The sequence below is a fragment of the Gekko japonicus genome, unplaced genomic scaffold (genome assembly GCF_001447785.1).
Source record: "Gekko japonicus isolate JY-2015 unplaced genomic scaffold, Gekko_japonicus_V1.1 scaffold162, whole genome shotgun sequence".
NCBI lineage: Eukaryota > Metazoa > Chordata > Lepidosauria > Squamata > Gekkonidae > Gekko > Gekko japonicus.
The window spans coordinates 1,279,832-1,302,610 of NW_015176456.1; the positions used below are offsets into that span (position 1 = coordinate 1,279,832).

Consider the following 22,779-nt stretch of genomic DNA (forward strand, 5'->3'; position numbering starts at 1 on the left):
TATATTTGCAATGCCAGACATGGAATTCTGAATAAACATATGGAGCAAAGGTTTATCAGTGGCTATAGCAAAGCAGCTAGGGTTAAGTGTATTTGCAATGCCAGATATGGAGCAAAGGTTTATCAGTGGCTATTAGCCACAAGGTATAGATAGAATACTATGTCTGAGGCAGTGATGCTCTGTATTTTTGGTGCTTAGGGGATCACAGTGGGGGGGTTCTGGCCCTGCTGGTGGACCTCCTGATGACACCTGGGTTTTGGCCACTGTGTGACACAGAGTGTTGGACCGGATGGGCCATTGGTCTGATCTGACATGGCTTCTCTTAGGTTCTTAGTTGTTGGGGCTCAATATTCAGTGACTGCCAGTGGCATTAAAAAGGTAAAGGTTCCCTTGCTCGAAAGCCAGTCGAATCCGACTCTAGGGTTGCAGTGCTCATCTCCGTTTCAAAGCCGAAGAGCCAGCGCTGTCCGAAGACGTTTCCGTGGTCATGTGGCCGGCATGACTAAACACCAAGGCGCACAGAACGCTGTTACCTTCCCACCGAAGTGGTACCTATTTATCTACTTGCAATTTCTTGCTTTCGAACTGCTAGGTTGGCAGGAGCTGGAGCTAGAGATGGGAGCTCACTCCATCATGCGGCACCCGGGTCTCTAACTTTAATGCCAGTGGCATTAAAGGTCCTCAAAGAGAGCAATCTGATTACAGTGACTTGCAGTCTTAATTACATGCGTTGTATAGCTTAGTTACATGTTCCCAAGTAAAGCATTATGAAATCAACCTTTTCATTGATATAAGGACTTTCATGGAATCTCAGAAGGAAGTACAATACAATGAACATAGATCAAGATGGGTAGCTTTTTAGTCTGTCTGTAGCAGTAGAAAAGAGTCCAGTAGCATCTTAAAGACTAACAAAATCAAAGCGCAAGACAGTGCATCCACCTGGATTGAATTGAGACCTAGGTCTCCTGTCTCATTACCAATGCTGATTTCTCCACACCTATTACCTCCCTGCATATCACACCTAATCCAATCACACCTTCTATTGTCATTTGCCTGCTAATGTAATTTGGGATCTGAAATCACTCCACTTTCCAATATATAGGGCAGATGGAATCACATTCTAGCTGTATCTGAGAATTGAGCAGTGACTCATGAAAGCTCATACCCTACCACAATTTTTTGGTTGGTCTTTAAAGTGCTACTGGATTTCTACTCTTTTTTAGTACAGTGAACATCTGTGTCATACTAGTTACATTGCCACTGGCTGTCTTACTATCCAGTGTTATGTCTAGGCCGAAGAGAATAATTCTGGTTGACTTCTACAAGGACAGGGAATGCCTGAAATAGCATGTGAATTTCACTAAGAAGTCAGTCTGTTCAGGACTTCCTGGCAACAGATACATGTATTCAGGCAAGTTTTGCAAAGGGAGAACACTCGCCTCTAAACTGTGGTCTGCCTTCTCCCCTCCCTAGAACAAACACACACACAAGTCCTGCTTCTCCCTCGCTTCAGAACCATGACTGTCTGCCATATGCTCCTATGCCTTGCCTGCACCTGCTCTCCATCCTCCATCTCTGCACATCTCCCTGCCTCTAAAGATGCTCATGTTCCTTAGATGCCTACTTTATTTCCAAGTCTGTTGGGTGCACGCTGCCCTCTCCTGAGTGCCAAGCTCTGCGGGCTCCAGAAGTTGCATCCCTTTGCTTTTACATGGGGGGGGGGACCCTCGCTCCAGTCGACTAAGGTTGTGGTTGGTGTTGGCAAGGCATGGTGTGTGTGTGTGTGTGTGTGAAAGAGAGAGAGAGAGCGAGCAAGACTTTCGCGCCTGCTTCCCCGCTCGTCTCCCCAAAGGTGCCACCTCTCCATCCCCGGATCCTGTTTGCCCGGGCGCCCTCTCTCGCCGCACAGCCAAGGGCGGTGCTACGGCCGCTGTTTTGGCCTGTCCCTTTCGGCAGCCCGTTCCGTACTCTAATCGCTCGCCTTGCTCCGCTGCCAGCATCTCTGCCTCGCGCTGCTCCCTGTTATTCTGGGTATTGTGTGTAATAAATGCAGAGCCGCCTCACACTAATCAAGCTGATTACAAATTCTTGCGCGCCCTGTGCCGGAAATCGCACACCCCTCGGCTCTCTCATCTCCCCTCCCTTCGCCTCTCTCTCTCTCCCTGCCTCACTCGCCACCACCTCCCCTTCCAGATGCCCTTTCTTCCCTCCCCCCCCCCCCTCCCGTCTCCTCCCGGTTCCCTCCACCGCCGCCACCTCCTCCAGCTTGTCTGTGTGTCTCTCCCTCCCAGGACGCGTCGGATGATCCGGGGCCGCCGGGGAAGAGCTCCAGGCAGCAGCAGGGAGGCTACGTCCTCCTCCTGTCTCGGGTTGTATACACGTTTTTTAAGAGCCGGTGGCCCTCGGTGTTATTTTGTATTAAAATGAGAAGGAGGAGGAGGAGGAAGAAGCAGCGGCAGCAGCCAGCAATAGCGGAGAGGAAGGAACATGAGCAAGGGGACGGCGGCGGCGGCGGCAGCAGCAGGAGCAGGAGGAGGAGTGATGAGTCAACTAATAATTTAATGGGGACAGAGAGAGAGGGGGAGAGCGAGCGAGCGAGCAAAGCAAGCTACACTCTCACACACACAGCCCTGTAACATCCAGCAACAACCACCAAACCGGCCTAAATAACAATAATATCCAGCCGGGGGACAACAAGATTTTTGAAAGCTCACAGGATTTATTTTATTAATTTTTGGTAACCTGATTTCTTCGCCCCCACCACCACCTCCCCCCCCCCCCCAGCTTCATTTTAACCTAACTCTTCGGAAGTAGATTTTTATTTTTTAGAAATTATCTTCCGTGCGTGTGCGTCCGTTTTGGTTGTGTGTGTGTGTTGTTGTTTTTTTTTACTTTTGGTGGTGACTGGGTTTCCTTCCGCTCCCCCTCCTTTACCCAAACGTAATCTCTCCGGGTAAATGAGGAAGGAGAGGTCCTCTGCGTTATTATAATTATTATTATTTTAATAAGAAGCAAGGGCCGTAGTGTAACTGAATTTTTAGTGCCTTTACTTGCAACTTTTCTATAGCCTTTTCTGTTTCTGTCTTTGGTTTCTTTTTCTGTGACATCTTTGAAGCTTTATGCAGAAAGTTTTGGGTTTAGTTTTTTGTGGGGAGGAAGGCAAAGTCCTCAGTTGTATTTTGTGTGTGTGCGCGCTATGTCTTATTAGAAATAACCGAAAGAGGCAAATCCAGTAGTTCTGTTAATTTTTAAATAATAGAAAAGCTGCTGTTCTTCTCCCCTCCCCATACTTTTATCTGCACTATTTAAAAATGAATGCAGAGATAGGCTGGTTAGGTTTTCTTTTAGTTTTACTCTCTCCTTTTTAAAGCAGAGATAGAAACTTTATTCTCAGCATTACACTTGTCTGATGAAATTCTAACTTCCCTCATCTAACATCCCACAATTCATTGACTAATACCTTTTTCTTTCCCTTGTTGCCTCTCCTCATGGCCAGTACTTTTGGTGTATGCATTTCCCCTTCTCATAAAAAGAAATAGAATTTGGAAAAGAGGTATCCTTCCATTTCCCTAATTTTTTTTTTAAAGAAAGGACTTAGACAACATCAGTCTTGAGCTGTTTCTTCTTCAAGAGATCGTGCTGCAAAGGAAAACTCCTTTGTTTCTCTTATTTATATGCTGTCAAGTTTTGAAGTGGTGAGTTTCGGGTCTTTTATAAAAATTTCACTCCAACTGCAGTGTTCCTGTTTCTAGATAGTGTTTTGCTTCTTTGTCTCTTTAAAAGGTCACAGTGAAAGCTTGGCCTGGATTATGACAGCCATATGGAATGGATAAGAACAGAGCCTCTCTTAAATGTGATTAAGGGTTTTATCTAGAGAGGAGGAGGAGGAAGAGGAGGAGGGGAAAAGAAGAAAGGGGAGGGGGCTAACTCTTGACATGTTGGACATACAGTACAATACTCAATTCTGTTTGCAGAAAGCCAGTTCTGACAATTGAATTCCATTTAGAAAATGTTTAGGATGTCATCTCCCTGTGTTCAATAGCTTGTTTATGAAACTCTATTTTGCAACTTATGTTTGGACTGAAAACTTGTATGTCAAACAAATGTGTGAATGTGAAACTGCCAGAAGCTCTGGGTGCTGCCACCCCCTGAGATAATAGCTGACTTCATGGAGAAGTTGCACTGGTCAAATCATGCCGATTACTGCTCACCACTCTTCCAGGCAGGTTTTGATGAACTTTAGCCTTGGACATGGAGTTTAAATTAGTTGCATTTTGTGCATTTAGCTTTTCTTTGGAACATGAGACTTTTTGAAAGATGAGCAAGATAAAGGAGGCAGAGGGATGGGTGTTCTAAGGCTCATTTAGAATAATAAAACAAGTCCAGTGGCACCTTTAACAGTGTTTATTTCTATATGAGCTTTTGCGAGTCACAGCTTGTGACAAAGTGAGCTGTGACTCATAAAAGCACATATAGTAATAACTGTTGTTAGTAGTCTTTAAGGTGCCGCTGGACTTCTGTTTTATCTTGCTAAAATAGACTACTGCAGCTACCCCTTTGTAGTAATTTAGAATAACCTAATCAGTGTTTTTAGACAATATGCATACAACAGATTGCTATCTTGTCAGTTTTATTTGCTGAGAATAAAGTAATGTTGATTATGCATGCAATGGGTACCTTTCCCAGCCAAATCTTGAAGCAGGTATGCATTAAGTTGTAGAGAGTGACTGTGATTTTTCCTGTTTAAGGTATTTTGAGATCATCCGCTAATTCTGAAGGTAAGACTAGAGTATCAGACAAAGTGTTCTGGTAAAGCACTAGCAAATGCAGGATATGTTAGTAATTTAGATGTGCAGTTTTGGGTTAAACAGCAGTTAATGTAATGAAAAAGAATAATCTTGATTAAAAAAAAGTGATTAAAGTAGGCATATTTATTGTTAATGAGACTCATAACCAAAAACAGATGGGACCACAATCAACGGTAAACCTTTGGTTCTCAGCATGTCACCCTAGAGTGTAAGGATAAATAACCATTATATTCTAAACTTTATAGTTATTCAGCTGGCATTCTTAAGGTTGCTTCTAAACCTTCAGATTAACACAGTTGTTATAAAAGACAAAGCAGTCTATGATTAAACAAGAAACAAATTACAATGGGAATATACAGCACTGCTACCAAAATGCAGACCTTGTCAGGGCTGAAAAAAATGTGATGCATTTACAGTGCATTTGAAAGTGCTTGTTATTGGATTACTGCTGCTTTTGCTGCGGGACCACCCCATGTTGTAGTGTTTATGTTCAATAATGCAAGTGCTGCTTCATAAATGATTGGTCACCTGTTCTTCATGGTGGGGAAAGCAATGTAGACGGGTGGGGGTAAGAGATACTATTATAAAACAAGTATCCATCCAGAATATAACTGGATGCTTCACTGCATTGTCAAGACCCAATTGCACAGTTGGGGTAGGGTGTGGTTAGATGTCAGTACTTACCAGTTACCTGTAATATGTATCGCATGTTATAATAAAACATGATTTTTAAAAAAAAACTATTTTGCAGGAGGATTGAAATTTAGCAATTTCCTCTTCAGTGTTACACAGAAGTAATATATAGTTTTGTTTGATTTTGCATCTCTGTAATTCTCTAATTACGCACTACAGAAATTTTGTACATGCTGAAAAGTTTCTAAAAATTTTTAACTGGATCCCCAAGTTGTCATCATCTAAAGAAACTTTCCATGTTTTCCTTTATATGACTTTTATAAGATGACGTAGATCTCTCGTTTCAGAGTCTGCTATATAACATGGAAAAAGTGTACCTGCATCATTTTATCTGAAGTTGATTAACATTTCATGTAGAAAATAGGCTGATATATATATGGTTTTTTAAAAAAAAAAAAAAACACCACCCAGAGACTTGGAAGCTACTGAAGCTTCTTTACTATCTATGAAAAAGATACATATACAAGATCTCTTATTACTAATTAATCTGTTTTATACCTAGCTAAAGTTTTGGTTTTCTTCAATTATTTTCTCTACGGAGTTTACCAGCATAAGATTTGTCTTTATTAAACTAAAAAGGCAAGGAATTTGTATAATAAACTTGGAACGTACACTTCAGAGGTCTGTAGCAATGAGTATATCATGTGAATGCTGCTAACCAGTCATTACTACTAGTCTCATATTTGAATTCTTAAGGCACAAATTGGTCAATGACTAAATAGTAGGTTAAGAAAACTTCAGACGTTTTAGTTACTTTGAGAATGAAGTAAATTTCCTGAGAGTGTACTTTTCTGTAAGAGACAATATTATGTGAACATGCTATACAGATGTATTATGTACATATGTAAAGCTGCCTACATAAATCTACGCACGCGTATACAACACACATATATATATTTTTTTAAATCATGGCAGGTGATCTTTAGAGGCGGGACTGAGTATGGATCATTTGAACGAGACAACTCAGGGGAAAGAACATTCAGAAATGTCTAACAATGTAAGCGATCCGAAGGGTCCGCCAGCCAAAATTTCCCGCTTGGAGCAGAATGGGAGCCCATTAGGAAGAGGAAGACTTGGAAGTACAGGAGCTAAAATGCAAGGAGTGCCTTTAAAACACTCTGGACACCTGATGAAAACACATACTAGAAAAGGTAACATGATAATTATAAATATGGAACATTAATTTTTGAATAATAGAGAATTTTTTAGGAGAAGAAATATACTTCTGAGATTTTGGATAATTCTTCTTCCACTGTTACATTTTTTTGTTCTACAAGTATCTTATTCATAGCTCTGATGGAAATGGCACTTGGAAACTTGCACTGTATGCTGGGGTGGAGCATCTTGCTTTGCAGGGTGGAGTCTTTTTCTTTTTACACATGGGGGGAAACCTTACCAACAGCTTTCTCTGTAAACAGGGAATTGCGGAGACCTGATACTACTACCAGTCAAAGATAACTTGTATTGTAATAAACTTATTCTTTGTATGGTGTTGAGCAAAACACTATTTAGTGGCATATAAATTAATACTTGAAGCAGCCAGTTTTCTACTTTTATTTTTGATAAGGATCCACATTTGCAAGGTCAACAGCAGTTTTAAAACATTTGTTAGTTGGCTTCAGGAAAGTGATGCAAAGCTTTTTTGGTGTTCTGTGGAAAACTCCTTTATGATGACCATTTTTCGCACTTTGTTTCCTTAAGTACAATTCATTACTGAGCAATGAACAACTTGGGTGTCGTATTGTTCAGTGACTGGTTTGCGGTAATTAGACATTCTCACAAGAAAAAGACGCTTTTAGAGCCAGTGACTGATTGTGGTATGTATGTGTGTGCCTGTGTTTGTATTACAAATACTTTAAAATAAATAGCATACATGATCCCTTTGGATCTACAGCAGCCGTGTTCATTTAAAACCAGATAGGCTGTGTATAATTTGGCATTTGTTATTTAACACTCATTTTTTTCCTTCAGTATATATTGCTACATGTTTATAATTCAGATTTCCTTTTGCATTTGCAAAGCTAGTGTAAAATTCAACCAAGACAATTGAACACACACAATATTAGAAGACACTGGCATTTCTTTCTGATGCATAACATTTATCATACAATCATTTATTTTTTTTCCTTGGATTGGCGAAAACAAAGGATATATTGATCTTGGAATGAACAGACACAGCAGTCCGTATTGTTAGATGTGTATCTATTAAAAATGGAAAAACAGCACTTCAGCAAATTCTTTGGCCTCTGCTCATGATTACCCTATTTATTGATTGTTTGCCAAGAATGTATGCATCTTAAGAAAGCCAGGGTAAGGCATTAAAAATATAATTTATTGCTGCTTTTTAAACAGAGTGCATTAATATTGTACTGTGAAGCACTGGGGCTATATAAAAAGGACTTTCTGACGCCTGCAAACATATAAGTTCCATAAATTCCTAAATAGATTTCAGCTGTCTCTGGTATTTTGTGATATTTGCACAGCAAACTTTAATGTCAGGACAGTTTTAGACAAGGATTCTACAGACTTCTCTGCTGCTTATGGCAGACGTGCTGTTTACATAGACTCATAAACCTTTAGCGAAACCTCCAACACTGCCTTCAGGTTTAAATCATGCTGTATTTTTAGCATTGAGCACTGACTAGTGCTTTCCCCTTTAATACTAGAAGGTTATAAAGTTGCTGTACTTGCCAAGTACTTGCAAGTGTGATTAGCTAGCTGAGATTGTGGTCTCCTGTCTAACATATTTCACTGTTAATAGAAGGGCATTAGTGACAGCTTGTGGAGATTTAACATGTGTAGTTAGATGATACCTTTTTGGTAGCTGCTGTGGATGCTAAAAACCAGTTGAAAGGCACTGCTTCTTTAAGGCAACTAGTATTTGTGTATGGTTACTTGCCAGGCCTTTCATGAAGTATAGAACAATACAGCATGCTTTCCCAATACACTAGCACATATAGTGGGTAATTACACTGGTGAAGGTAGGATCAAGGTGTTTCAGCTTTGAAACTGGCTTTGCCTGGGTTTCTAATATAAGGAATGAATAGAGGAAGCATATATAAGATTGTGTTCTTCAACTATGGAGCATGTGAATTTGTACAGTTCTTAGGATCAGAATTGTAACAGTGATTCTGGGTTTTGTTTTATTTTTCTGTGCCTTATTCTGTTTTTGGAGTGATAGGTCAAATATCTAATCACAGCTTGGATAAAACATGCTTCACAAGTGTGTTTGCGAGTGTTTGGTATTTTGCAGCATTTTCTACAGCTTCATTAATACCAGGGAAGAAGTCGGCAGTTTACGTTATGTTCCTTCTCTAGTCTTTTTTCTTCCTAGTGCATCTCACTATGAGATGCAAAATTAAAAAAAAAATGAGATGCAAGCATTTGGGCTTGTGTTTCTGCTGAGCCTATTCAGCAAACCAGAGAGAGTTTGTGCACCACTCCAAACAAGCCTAGTTTGCCAGAGACTCTTTGGTGAACAGATCTCTGAAGATGTAGTTGACAGGTGCACATTATTGAAAGGTGGCTTTCACTGATTTTTGTTTTGCAGAGTATAAGAATTCAGATCAAACAAAAAGGAATCTGTCACAAGTTATACTGATGTTATCAATAACTTGCTTTTCCAAGGGGAGTATGTGTATTATACCTTTATAGGATCAGATTAAGCACTGCCCTGTCCGTTTGCAGAGGCATGAATGTTTTAGAACTCATTGAGGATCCTTGGTGCCTTGTTAAAGTAACCTTTGCCATCATTTATGCGAAAGATCATGCCCTTCTGGCAGTGTGCCTTGAGACAGCAGCTCCTGTGCAGGAGCTTTTTAACCCTTCACTTCTTGTCAGCAAAGGACCTAATCTGTATTACTGAAGACAGTGAGAGTTTTATTGCTGGATTAGTGAATGTAGGTGTTGTATTTACATACTTCTTTCCTTCAGTTATGATTTCATGAGAACATTTCCTATATACATATTCCTATATACAAGGGCCAGTCCATCTTTTAGATCTAGATCAGCTTAAAGCAGTGCATGAGACTCTTGCTTTCTAAGATCTGCAAATATTCTAATGTCTAAAAGGCCTAGCATGCTTCACTGATACTGCTGTAATTCCATTATGATCAGTAAGATGTATGATTCATAAACCTTTTGTTCATCTTGATTACACTGGATCTCCACCAGTGTAAACAGGGAATTGAACAGTTGTCTTGAAGTTAGTTTAAAAATTTGGCCATATGTATTATGCTGTATATATACATATATAGGCACTGAAAACACACATGACAATAACTTAGTTATTACAGTAAAAATGAAATTATTAGGATCGCCTTTCCCCCTTTCAAAATGTGTACCTTCTTATATGTAACTTGAGCATGTTGTGTTTATTCCAAAATAATAAAATGAATTAGCATTAGGATAGGTTAGATTTTCTAGCACAGTTTTGTTAATGTGAAATTTGAAGAACAGCCAAACAAAGGTGAAATTTCATAACAATTAGTAATTCAGTATTTCTGGCACAACTAAGAAAGTTTTATTGTAAACAGACTTATGTAGATGGCATTGCAATGGCTTATTCTAAAGGCTTCTGCAGTACATATTTAAGTAGTCATACTGCAAGCTCTCATAACAAATCTGCTAGGATAGGAACAAACAACATTTTTCCTCTGCAATCAGCCTCATTATTTCTATAAGCAGGTACTGAATTGTAGAGCACTCTAAGACCTAGTCTTATTCCGCTTACAATGTTTTAATAAATTTTTGAATGTGATGTATCTTATGTCTGGAAGGAACCTTTGGTAGGATTTCAGCTATAGATTTTTTTTGTATCAGTGTATCCAAGAGGTGCCAATAAGTACTATGCAGATTTTAATCTCCTAAAATTATTATTACAGGAACCATGCTTCCAGTTTTTTGTGTAGTGGAACATTATGAAAACTCCATAGAATACGATTGTAAGGAGGAGCATGCAGAATTTGTTTTGGTAAGAAAGGATATGCTATTCAACCAACTGATTGAAATGGCACTGCTATCCCTTGGATATTCTCATAGCTCTGCTGCCCAAGCAAAAGGTAAATATATTTTGATGAATCACAAAACAATTGTTATTTACTTTAAGAGGGGGAGGGACAAGGCATTTCTTGTTTTCAGAAAAGCGCCATTGATGTTTATAATCTGCTACAGACTAAAGAGATATTTCACTTTCTCCTTAAATGTGTTTTCTGTTAGAATATATTCTGTTTGCTGAAATGGTACTATAAATGTCTGCAACAGAGTCGTTAGTATGCCTACCAGCCTTAATGACCTATTATTACTGATGATATGCAAGAATGTTTAGAGCACATCTCAGGAAAAGAAGCATTGGGAGAACCAACTTTCTTTTAGGACAGAGGATTTTTTTCCCTCCTCATTTCTTAAGTGGTTTGTGGATTTCCCCATGTTTTTAATGGTATTCCACACAAGAAAAGCCTTTATGGCGTATATAAATCCACTTTAACAGCTGCTGCGATAGAAATAATATTCTATTGACTGTTTTATAGAATAATGTATTTTAAAACAATCCCCATAACCATGGATTCTTTCATTTTAAAATTATGGGCCTCAATCTTAACCCCCCCCTTTTTTTTTGGATGGTGTAGGACTGATTCAAGTTGGGAAATGGAATCCAGTTCCTCTCTCCTATGTGACAGATGCCCCTGATGCTACAGTAGCTGACATGTTGCAAGATGTATATCATGTGGTCACACTGAAAATCCAGTTGCACAGGTATGTCACGCAGGATGCTAGCCACTTAGTAAATTAGAGCTTGGACATGTAATATTGCAAATATCCAATTCCTGCCAACTTAAGCATGTGGACCATGAGATTCTACCTGTACCATTTTGTTCCTGCAGTTCTTAAGGGGGGAAACCCCCTACACAATAGTGAAGAAATCTTATATTCACATAGCTCCGATTCAGAGCTTTTCTTTTGGTATCTCATTAAAAGTATATTGCATTTTAGTCAATTAAATGATGCATTACAAGAAGGCATTTTACATAAAGTTTACTTAAGAGAAAAATATTTTTGCATATCATGAACAGCACCATCTGTGTGCATTTTGAAAAAGAATGACTTGTTCACTGTTATTGTTGCAGCCTAGGTTTTTTAAATTTCAGTATAACGAAAAAGGAGGGAGACTAATATATTAATTCTTTTCATGATCAGTCGTGAGAAGGCATTACACCTTAAATTGTTTTACCAAGCGCATCAGAGCAGGAAGGTAGAAGTAACATGAAAAAATAGTCGCCACATGCAGCTGATGTATAATTCATGCATCAATACAGCAGATGTGTTGTATAAAGTAATTAACTAATCGGAACAATCAGGAGACTGAGAGCAATCTCCAGATGCATCTGCTTGATGCGCAAAATGAAATCTGTCTGTCTTAAAGGAATGTTCTGCAGCAGAATGCAATCTTGTAATAATCCTTTTTCTAATCTATGTCTCAAATAGTTGCCCTAAACTAGAAGACTTGCCTCCTGAACAGTGGTCTCACACAACAGTACGAAATGCTCTGAAGGACTTACTGAAGGATATGAACCAGAGTTCATTGGCCAAGGAATGTCCCCTTTCACAGGTACTTAACATAATATCCAATAAATAATAAAACACTACAAGCAACATTGATTTGAGGTTTCTGTTGACTGTTGCCGCTGGATATTTTTTTTGCTAGAAAACTACTTCACTTGACCACTTGATCAGCTATTAAAATACATTAAATTCATTTTACTCTCTGAAAAGTTTGCATTAAAATTATACTTGAATGAAGCTGGGCTTTCATTGGGTTTTTGTCTCCGATCGTAGAAGTCCTTAATGTAACTGCTTTAATTGGGCATGTGTATCGCAGAGGTTCAAAGGTTCTTGACTTTGTTAAGACTACCAGTGGACTTGAGTATGTGTTAAGTACACCAAATTAGTTTAAAATGCTAATTCATGAAAGTGAACAGTCTCCTTAGTGTTACTTGTGAATAGGTAATGTGTTATAGACATCTGAAAAAGAAAACTGCACCCTTATTAAAACTCGTCCAACTATCTAATAATTCTTACATTTGTACAGTGCTGTTGATCAGGTTCACACATGCTACTTAAAGTGTTTTGAGGTTCCCTGCTTTTGTACACATGTGTGAGAAATGGAAATTTAAATTTAAATATGCTTGTATCCATTTTTTAAATTCAGTCAATCATTCAGGAAAGTATATTTGCAATTACATTGCAAATGTCCTGTGTTTTCTGTGTAATGCATTGTATGGTTTTAGTCCTCTACCCACCATAGAGTCGTATGCATTTGGGAATACCTTTTTAATCTCATTTCTCTATACAGAGATGTCCCTCTCCGATCACTGTTAATGAGCACAGTGTAGGTCCTTTACCTGATTCATTCTACTGTTTCAAGACCATAAGTATCTGTTGTAAGCTGTCCCAATCCGTTTTGCTGATTTCTTACTGGTATCTGGTGAAAATTACAAATTCAAGGGAAAGCCTTGTCTGTTTCACGTGTCTTTTCAGTCTTTGAAACAGGATTAAAAGTATTATTATGTGTATCAGTTGTGGTGTCCATACCTATTCTTTTGTAGGGAAAAAAACCAACATGTTGGTGAAATTTACAGGAATTTCCCTTCATACTGTTAGCCTGGACTGAGTCTAAAGGGAGAAGGATAGTGAAGAAGGTGGTGGTTGGGTGTGAATGCAAGTAGTACAGAAATGGGGCAGGGGGTTACACAGACCAGCATGTCATGATGGAATTCCATCCGCATGTAGTTGTAGGAAAATATAAGATATTATCTGGAGGAGGCAGACGGGAGAACTGTCCTATCCCGCTACAGCTGGAAAAAGTCATATAGTATCACACATTAACTAAAGTGGTAGAAGTCTCTTATTAAAGCACTTGACAGTGTGTGTGATGTCTGGCTTTCCATAATTCATATTAATTTCATAAACTTTACAACAACTTTGTAAGAAAGGTCAGTATTGTTATGTTCATTATGCAAAAGGGGGCTGAAGGTGAGAGTTCCTGTCTTGAAAATGTCTAAGGTCATCATTCTAGAAGGGTAGCCTTGTTCCATGATGCATGTCATCCATCTGACAAATTGAACTGTAGTACACCAAAGCTTATGATGGAATAAACTCATGTCAGTCTTTAAGGTGCTACAAGACCCCTCTTTGTTTTTGATAGGTCTGGGTTTAGGCAAGATTGAAACAGAACTTTCTTGTTTATAGCTCCATCTCTCATCCTCCATACTAGGTCTAATATTATTCATGGATTGAGTGGTTGAAAAGGGGTTTTATATATGTTGAATTGCATTTGAATTCAGTGAAGAGGGTTTGTTCAAACATACTTGAAATTAAATCTCATTGGAATAAATGGGTCTTGCTTCCATCTCATATTTGGTGACGAAGAAGAGATTTTCTCTAGTGCAGATATAAATATGTTATAAAATAATGCATATCATAGTCTTTTTGTGCCCTTTTAGAAGTTAAAAATTATTCTTTCCCTTTGTAGTCCTAGAAGACTGTTAGAAGAAGTTAAAATATACAGAACCTTGACACTTGCCAAACACACAAGTTTAGCAGAGAATTTTCTCTGGGTTTACTGATCTTTCATAATTATATGTATATTGTTGTTGGAAACCATTCTGGCAGTATGTTTGCAAGGCTTACTGTGCAAATATGTTCCTTTGGTTTTTGGGTTGTCATTATTTCTTCACAGGAAGAGAACTCCTTAGCTTTATGTTAACCAATTGTAAGACTGTCTTAGAGTCCTGTGTAAATGTGTTTGTGCTTTGGAAAGAGAAGAATCATAAGTGTAACTAGTATGCATGACTGTGACCTTTTTGTACTGATTTAAAATATAGAAGCCTGGGCCTGTGAATATTTAGTCTGCATACTGTACTTTGTTCAGTGGAATATATTTGGAAGCAAGTGTGCACAGAACCAAAGGCATAGTTCTCCTGATTTTATTTTATTTGAAGTCAATGGAAAGTAATCCATCAGTTGGTGTAATATCTTACTTACTTTGGCATGGTATTGCAATATAATTGCTGCTTGTCCTCAGATGTAAGTATGATGCATTTGTAAACTGCCAGAATGGTCTAGTGGTTAGACGAGGGTCTGGGAGTTTTTGGGTTTGAATCCCCATTCCACCCCAGGAACTGTCACTCATTTGCTGTCCATGTACTAGAAATTCCTGGGTGGTGCCAGTATATATCCACTAGAAAAAAATGCAGCACCTGTGCAGAATGCCTTGCCTCCAGGGCAGGTTTCTTCTCAAGAGTCAGTTTGGTGTAGTGGTTAAGTGCACAGACTCTAATCTGGGAGAACCACGTTTGATTCCCCACTCCTCCACTTGCACCTGGCTGGATGACCTTGGGCAAGCAATAATTCTGGCACAGCTGTTCTTGAAAAAGAGCAGTTTCTGTCAGAGTTCTCTCAGCTCCACCTACCTCACAGGGTTTCTGTTGTGGAGGGGACGGGAAAGGAGTTTGTAAGCCACTCTGCGACTCCTTGGGGTAATGAAGGGCAGGGTATAAATCCAATCTCTTCTTCTTCTTCTAATGTAACATGCACTGTGTTTACAAATGCATTGTTTGAACAATGGAGTCAAAAATACTTCTAAAATGCTTTGCTCCATTATCAGAGCACATTTATTGATGACCAAACAGGATGTGTATAAAAAGCTTGGTACAAATATTTGATACCACATTTATAGGTCAGCACCCATTGACCTCCCTCCCGCTCATTCTCCCTTTGAAAGAATAATGCATATGCATTGAAAAAAGTGTTATGTATTTCTTACAGTACTTTAAGTTAAAAGACAGGAATGTGTCTCGTACAGATTAATACTCTTGTAAGCGTAAGTATTTAGAGAAGCAAGAAGAGCATCTGCCACTAACAGAAGGATCTCTCGTTCTCTAGCATGACATTCTTGGTCATGCTATTGGTATCGACTGTCTTAATCTTCCTTTCTCTATTTTCAGATTCTGTTTTCTTGCCTGTTGATGGTGTACTATTAATTGACACCATTTTGAACTTCAAGAATGTTTAGTCCTGTTTTGCCCTTTACATCAGCTTTTTCTAGGGTTAACCATATGCAGCATGGTAGTTGAGATAATTAAAAAAACCATGTGTGACTCAGCTTGCATTTATCTTAAGTAAATTCTAACAAATGTCTAATAAGATAATGCCCCCACCCCATCTCTACTCCATTGACCTGTGAGAAAAGTAATGTGTAGGGTGCAACAATGACTTTTGTCTTGCCCTTGATATGTAACATTCTGTTTACTGGGCCATTAGATGACACTTGCCGGAGGGCTGGAATAGGTAATAGCTGATTTTGTTGTCAGACAGGTCTAAGCCCTGATGTTTCACATCCCTTAAAGCTTTTAAAGAAGGAACTTTATTTCATTAGCAAAAATCAGATTGTTTTCCAGAGCTGCATACTGCACTTGCCTCAAGCTCCAGAAAGGCTTGTGATATCATTAAATTGTAGTGCATTTTTATGCACAATGTCTCTTTTTCTATCACTTTATAAATGTAGATACACTTCAGGGGTTTCCCCTCCTTCATAATCTCAGGCAGGTTCATAATCCTACTGAAGAACTGACTAGCTGTTAAGCATTTTCTAAAATTGTCTTTTATGAAAATGGAATATCAAAATATAAATTAGCTTAGCCTCACAGGTTGCCGTGAATTAAAGATCTGTGTTTCATGCTGTCTTGTGTGATGGGAGATAGTGTGGGAACAGATGCTTCCTGTTGAGTCAGGCTTTCTCCTAATATTCAGTAACTGCTTATAGTGAGGAGGGGTTCAGAAAATGAGCCATTATGAACATATGACCAGGTCATTTCATAAGTGGGTTCATGCCATAATGGCTTGGTCCAATGCCAGTACCACCTTCTGAGCCCTTTGGACAAGGTGTTCCTGGGCCTCCTGTTGGGAAGTTGGTTTCCCTATCAGCTGTGAACACTTCACAGAAGCATTCTGACTTTAAAGGTGACGTTTCTGCTGCAGCTGAAGCCCCCTGCATTTTTTACCTGCTACCATGCTACCCATATTAAAAAAAATCTGTGAAGATTAAAGACATTTTTTAAAAACTGCACTTTCAATTTTAAGCAGGCCATGGTTGAGACTGCGTTAGACCATAACTGTATAAAACTTAAAGTTATATTTATGGAAAAGAAAAGCTTTATTTTTACCTGTTAAGCTCAGAAATACTTTTGCAAGAAGTCAACCTTAACATCTGTAGAAGGAGGGCATGCATACATAGAGGGCATGCATACAAAATGCAAGCTTGTGCTAATAGAGATGTCATCAGTAGCAACAGGAAAAGAACGGAACCTTGAGGGCCTCAATTCAGGTTCTGGCAGGTTACGGCAGCAAAAAAAAAAAAGTAGAAGAATTTCTGTTAAACATCTATTTATACTACTGTTTTAAATTGCAAACATTAATTTGCTATTTGTTGTTAATTTCTGAAACTTTGTTTCCATTTCATGTGGGAACTTTTAAAATGATGTTGGACAGTTTTTACCATGTTGTGGTCCAGCTGGTCTGGAAGGCTGTTACTGTGTTATTTAGAAAAAAGTTAATTGTTCCCTAAGTAAACCATAGACACATGAGGTAAATTAGCTTTAACTGAAACTGGAGGATATCAGCTAGTAATGAATACTTCTGGTACATATATGTAGGTGTAATATTTTTAAAAGGCTAAAGAAGTATATTCAGTATTCAGATATCCAGTTGGGCTGCATTTAAATAAGTGTGTGCAGCCCTGCTTATCCAAGTCTTGAACAGCCACCTAACGCCTCTTTCTTGCTCACCCTTTCTTAAACGTTGAGTGATGTAGGCATAATTTCAGTTCTCTGTGCCTTGTGTTATGATCTTGGTTAACGGGAGGAAAACTAAGCCAGGATTAAAGTCTGGTTTAGAATCCCACATTTGTGAGGAGAAAACTAATTCTGGTTAAGCCATGTGCCTGTATTTGCATGTCATCGGTAACTTAAATCTTAAGATATCATTCTTTCATCATGTTATGTGGTGTGGAGGGAGGAGCCAGGTACACATACAAGGCCAGCAGAAGCTGGGTTTAGTGCCCATTTTTGTTTATCCCTTGGTCAAATTGGGCATTTGAGTGCAGCCTATTTTAGCTGTAGTAAGTGTTCCATATATGGCTGCACATATTTGACTGCACTTGATTTTAATACATTTCCTATCATATAACATTTATCATATATCTATCACTCCAATTAAAAATAGGCTGTTCTACTTTGAGCTCATTGCTTCCCTCATAATTATCTTCCTCTTGTAAACATGTCTGACATTCCTGAATTATCGAAGTATCTTATACAGTAATTTATAATAGAAATGGTTGATAGGTGACGTCACTAAAAACCCAATAAAATGGTACAGACATACCATTCTGGCTTCCTGTAAATCAGACTTGAATACTCACTCTCTTAGCCTCTGAAACAAATGCTCTCCTCCTTTCCTTGTTTGCTCTAACCATAGTTTAGCATTTCATGTGTATCATTGCTATCTATGGCTAATGCTATTCAGGATTCTCCTTCTAATCAACATTTGACATAGATTTATAGAACAAGGGTAAGAAGAATGGAGAAATTTTGACTTGGTCTCCAAGTGATTTTCAGGGAGCCATAATGTTCTATCAGCACAGTTCTTTTTTTCTTGTCTGTATTTCAGTTGAACTGAACTACCAAGCTTCTTCAAGGAGAATATGTTATATATATTTTATCCTACTTCTCATCAAAATAACAAAAATCACAAAATACATCAAAAAGAATAAAACCCAGAGAATAATAAAACCGTCTTGAAATGAGAGGATTAAAAAGATTGGGACATTTCTGCTGATTGAAATGATTTCCATCAGCAGAATGTGATTTTTTTTTCACCTTCTGTCTCATGCTTCAGCTCCAAATGGTGAAATGCTGCACCTGGGGGATGGGAGGATAGCATGGAGGGGGAGTTAACAGGTCTGTAGCGGGAGAGGTGAATGAGCAAAAATTGCCTCCCTCTCCTGTCCAAGGAAATACTGTGTATGATCCAAGCCCTAACTTTTGGCAAGCCCAGTCAGCTGAAAGTCTGGGAGTTAATAAAATGTTTTGCCCAGTTCCAGGGCATTCAGTGGGGTATGAACAGCAGGCACTGGGGGGAGGGGCAATTTGGGTTTATTTATTTATTTATTTATTTTCATTACATTTATACCCCGCCCTTCCCGCAAACAGGCTCATTTGTAACGGGCTTATTTGTAATGCTTTTATTATTACTTGAAAGCCACCTTGACCAAGAGGAAAGGTGGGATATAAATATACATAAATAAATAAAAGTAAGCTTGATGCCAGGTGAATCCCAAGGAAAGAGAATTCCTCAGTTGGGAGGCCTTGGCATTTCAGGAGGGCAACAGATGTAAAAGAGAGACAACATGCTTGAGCCATAAGTAAAGATGTGACATACTCAGTAAGTAAAGCAACACATTTTTACATGCAGCAGCAGATGTGTGACAGAAAGTAGTACATGGCAGGATACTTTTCAAGTTTTGCTTTGTTTTGTTGACATCAAGTCACAGCTGCCTTATGGTGACCCTGTAGGGTTTTCAAGGCAAGAGATGTTCTGAGGTGGTTTGCCATTGCCTGCCTTCGTGTCACAACCCTGGTATTCCTTGGAGGTCTCCCATCCAAATACTAATCAGAGCCAACCCTGCTTAACGTCTGAGATCTGACAAGATCAGACTAGCCTGGGCTACCCATGTATGTAACTTTTCAAGGTTACATACAGTCAAATGTGAATAGTTTGGTAAGGTATGGCATTACCATAGCTAAGTTAATGTTCCTTGTACAGAGCCTGAGGTTTTTATTGTTTCTGAATGTTTTACTTATGCATATTATACTTATAGAAGCTCCTGTCTATGAACTGTTGCTTTTCTTTTAATTTAATAATAGTTCATCAACATGCAACTAAGAAACTTCAAAACACTTTCTAGTCTGTTGAAAGAGTTTTATTGTAGAATGCTGTTACAAACAACATGAGAAAATTTAATGGGATAGCCTTGTGTTTCTGTACTGTCTAGCCTTAGGCCTTACTGGTGACTGGAGTGAGGCATGCTTTTGACTATAAAGGTTTACACACCTAGGCTTAGAATGTGTCCATCATGTTTGTATGGTTCTGTTAAGAAGCATATATGACAAGTTTAATTTGTAATAATTCTAAAGCACCCTGGATAGATTTATGTATTTGATTACGTTATTTGTAGTCTGCCTTTCTGACTGAGACTCAAGGCAGATTGTACAAAGTGAGTCAGTGCAATCAACAAGATAGGTCAGTTAATAAACAATAAACTAGACATTGGTTTGTAGAAGTCTAAAAAATAGAACTGAAGGAAAGCATAATATGACACATTAAAAGATGCAAAATTGCGCAATAGAATTCAACCCACAGCAAACTGTGCACAGTAACACAGACCATAGTCCCCAGTAATTTATTCCAAGTAACTTTGTGAAGCCTTTTGTACAGTTCTACCCTATTGAATGCATAGAGGAGGACTCTTGAATAATTCAGCTTTGCATAGTTTGCAGAAATCCAGAAGAGTGGTCTCCTCAGGCAATGCCATTCAACAAGGTGGAAGCCATAATGTAGAAGGCACATGTATGGGCAGTTGATTTTGCCCATTTGGAGGTTGGCACACAGAAGGTCCTGCTTGGATGAGCGAAGCTGTCATGGTAGAGCATAGAGAGAGAGGCAGTCTCGCAGATATGAGGGTCCAGCAGGCCATGACGGGCTTTTTTTGTGATAGCCAATACTTTAAATTAAGCCCAGTAACTGATGAGCAGCCAGTGGAGCAGCAGTGTATAATGGGAGTAATGCATGCTATTTTTTATAAATGTAAGGCATTTAGGGTCAGCAGTAAGGTAGCAAAATCTTTGGATGACACCAACCTTACAGGTGAAGAATTTCAAAGAGCTTCAAAGTGATCTCTCCAAACTGGGTGGACAAGAACTAAATGTCAGGTGGTGTTTTATAAGTGTGAAAGGATGCTCACTGGGGCAGTAAACTATAACTTCATATATATGCTGAATGGGGTCTGAGTTAACTGTGATTATCTAAAAAGATCTGACGTTTGTGGTGGACAGTTCACTGGAAATGTCAACCATGTGCTGCCGCAGTGAGACAGATTTGAAGATGAGGACGATTAGGAAAAGGGATCAAAAATGGTCTATCAAATAAATGAATATAAAAACACCATTATAAAGTTCTGTGGAGCAGCCACAGTAGGAATATAGTGTACAGTTTTCAGTTACAGAATTCCTGACCATAAGGTGTGGTGACAGCTTTAAAATGGGGTTCACAAGTTCACAGATATATGCCTCTCAGTACTTACGATCAATGAAAGCTAAATGGGACCACCATGTTAATGGGAAGGGAATTCCAGATAATGGAGTAGAGAGATGTTTCCTTCATTATCTGCTTGTAAACTTCCTGAAGGCATTTGAGTGGTGTCTGCCATAAATAGGCTTCTTGTGTACTTCTACCCCTTGTCCAATTCAGTATGGATCTCTTTATTTTCTGGAGCAGCTGCTCTCCAAATCATGGTAGAGGTAAGCTAAGAAAAACAGTAATGCAAGCTGCTTTCCATAAAGATAGTTTCACAGGGTAAGCTGTATTGGTTTGCGGTAGAAGACCAAGATCTGAGTCCAGTGGCACCTTACTAGCACCTTAGAAACCAACAGGATCATTTGGGTATAAGCTTTCAAGGGCCAAAGAGATATCTTATAAAGGAAGCATTGAACTTTTGAAAGCTTATACACTTAAAATCTTGTTGGTCTCTGGGGTGCTACTGAACTAAACTCTTTTTTGTGTTGAAAGGTACATAATTGAGTCATCATTGCCCATGGTGTGGAAATCTACCAAGTTTTTGTCTTTGGGTAAGCAGATTTCCACATTCAGAAAAGCTACAAGACTCACTTGACTGGTGAAGGAGGTGGTACAAAACAAAAGTAGCATGTGTAAACTACAGGCTGTAATCAATGTTCCCTCTAAGATGTGGAGTCTTGTGAGCAAAAATTCTCCCTTGTGAGCTACGGGCATTAAAGTTGTGAGTGAGCGATTTGCCTACTTCATAAATCAGTTTGCTCTGGAGCCGTCCTTCCTGAGCTGAGACAAAAAACTGTGAGCCAGGGGCTAATAAGCTGTGAGCCAGCTCAGACCAACTCAGCTTAGAGAGAACACTGGCTGTAATATCTGTTTACAATACTCTGAAAAATTATTGCCAGCTCCTTGTTTTAGATAATGAAATGTTTCACCTAAAGACTCTCTTCCTTTAGTTTTATTATTTATTTAAAACATTTTTGTGCCACCTGTACCCCTAAGTAGGGTTCCCAAGGTGGTGAACATCAAAACATTTTAACAATAACACAGCTTAAAATAAAATGTACGTTTTTATTGAATTGTTTGTTTCAATAATAAAGGAGGAGGGCCAGAACCAATTACTGGGGGTATGCCCCCCATGTCTGCTTCTGATGGATCAGAAAGACCTTTCTGTGATAGGGAAAGGAAAGACGCTTAGTATATGGGGAAAGACGCTTAGTTACTTAGCTTCTCTACTAGAAAATCCTGATTCTGAACTACTGATAACAGAGATATCTGATGTTGATAAGTTTGAGGAGGGCTCAAAAAATGTCATACCAGTCTTAGGCTGCGGTCACACGGAGCATTAGGCACGCTACAGAGATGGAAGATAGGTGGATTTTCCGGGTGCGATCACACCACAACATCTGGGAAGTGTAGAGCTCCCGTGGCTAACCCGAGGCTTCCCGCCGAAGATGCAGCGTAAAAAACTAGTACCTCCGAGGTACTAGTTTCCGAAAACCGTGGGGCAAGGGTGGGCGTCTGATCGCGTTTCCAGTGGTAGTTCGTGGCATCCGGCGCCCGCCCATGTCCCATCGTAAAAAGGTTTTTTCCCCGAGTCTCCACGGGATGCGCACACAAACCCAACGGCGCATGCGCACACTTCGGTTTTTTTAAAAAACCGCAACCCCGTTTACCATTGCTGCTGTGATTGCGCCGCACTGCTTCTTTGCCGCGCCGCAGGATTGTCGTGTGATCGGCACCTCCCCCGAACCACGGGACGTTGGCAGGACGTGTGATCCGGCGGCCGCGCGTTAGTTTGCTCTGGGGCAAACAGCCACGCTCCCCCCCCGCATTTTCCGGCCCGTGTGATTGGGACCTTAGAAGCCTTTTTCAG

The 22,779-nt window shown here is 39.3% G+C and overlaps 1 protein-coding gene across 8 annotated transcripts in view; it reads left to right on the top strand.

The window, feature by feature from the left end:
- Window positions 1-22,779, top strand: part of SATB1 (SATB homeobox 1) — a 127,135-nt gene that overhangs the window by 31,988 nt on the left and 72,368 nt on the right. For 5 of the 8 annotated variants that reach the window (XM_015426955.1, XM_015426959.1, XM_015426961.1 and 2 more), the window contains exons 1-5: window positions 3,506-3,695; window positions 6,417-6,652; window positions 10,385-10,561; window positions 11,129-11,255; window positions 11,985-12,108. In XM_015426955.1, coding sequence (XP_015282441.1) covers window positions 6,442-6,652; window positions 10,385-10,561; window positions 11,129-11,255; window positions 11,985-12,108 — 639 coding nt within the window. In that variant the 5' untranslated portion in view covers window positions 3,506-3,695; window positions 6,417-6,441. Of the gene's footprint in view, window positions 1-3,505; window positions 3,696-4,748; window positions 4,779-6,416; window positions 6,653-10,384; window positions 10,562-11,128; window positions 11,256-11,984; window positions 12,109-22,779 lie in introns of those variants that run through there. The other 3 variants (XM_015426956.1, XM_015426957.1, XM_015426963.1) reach the window with 3 other exon arrangements.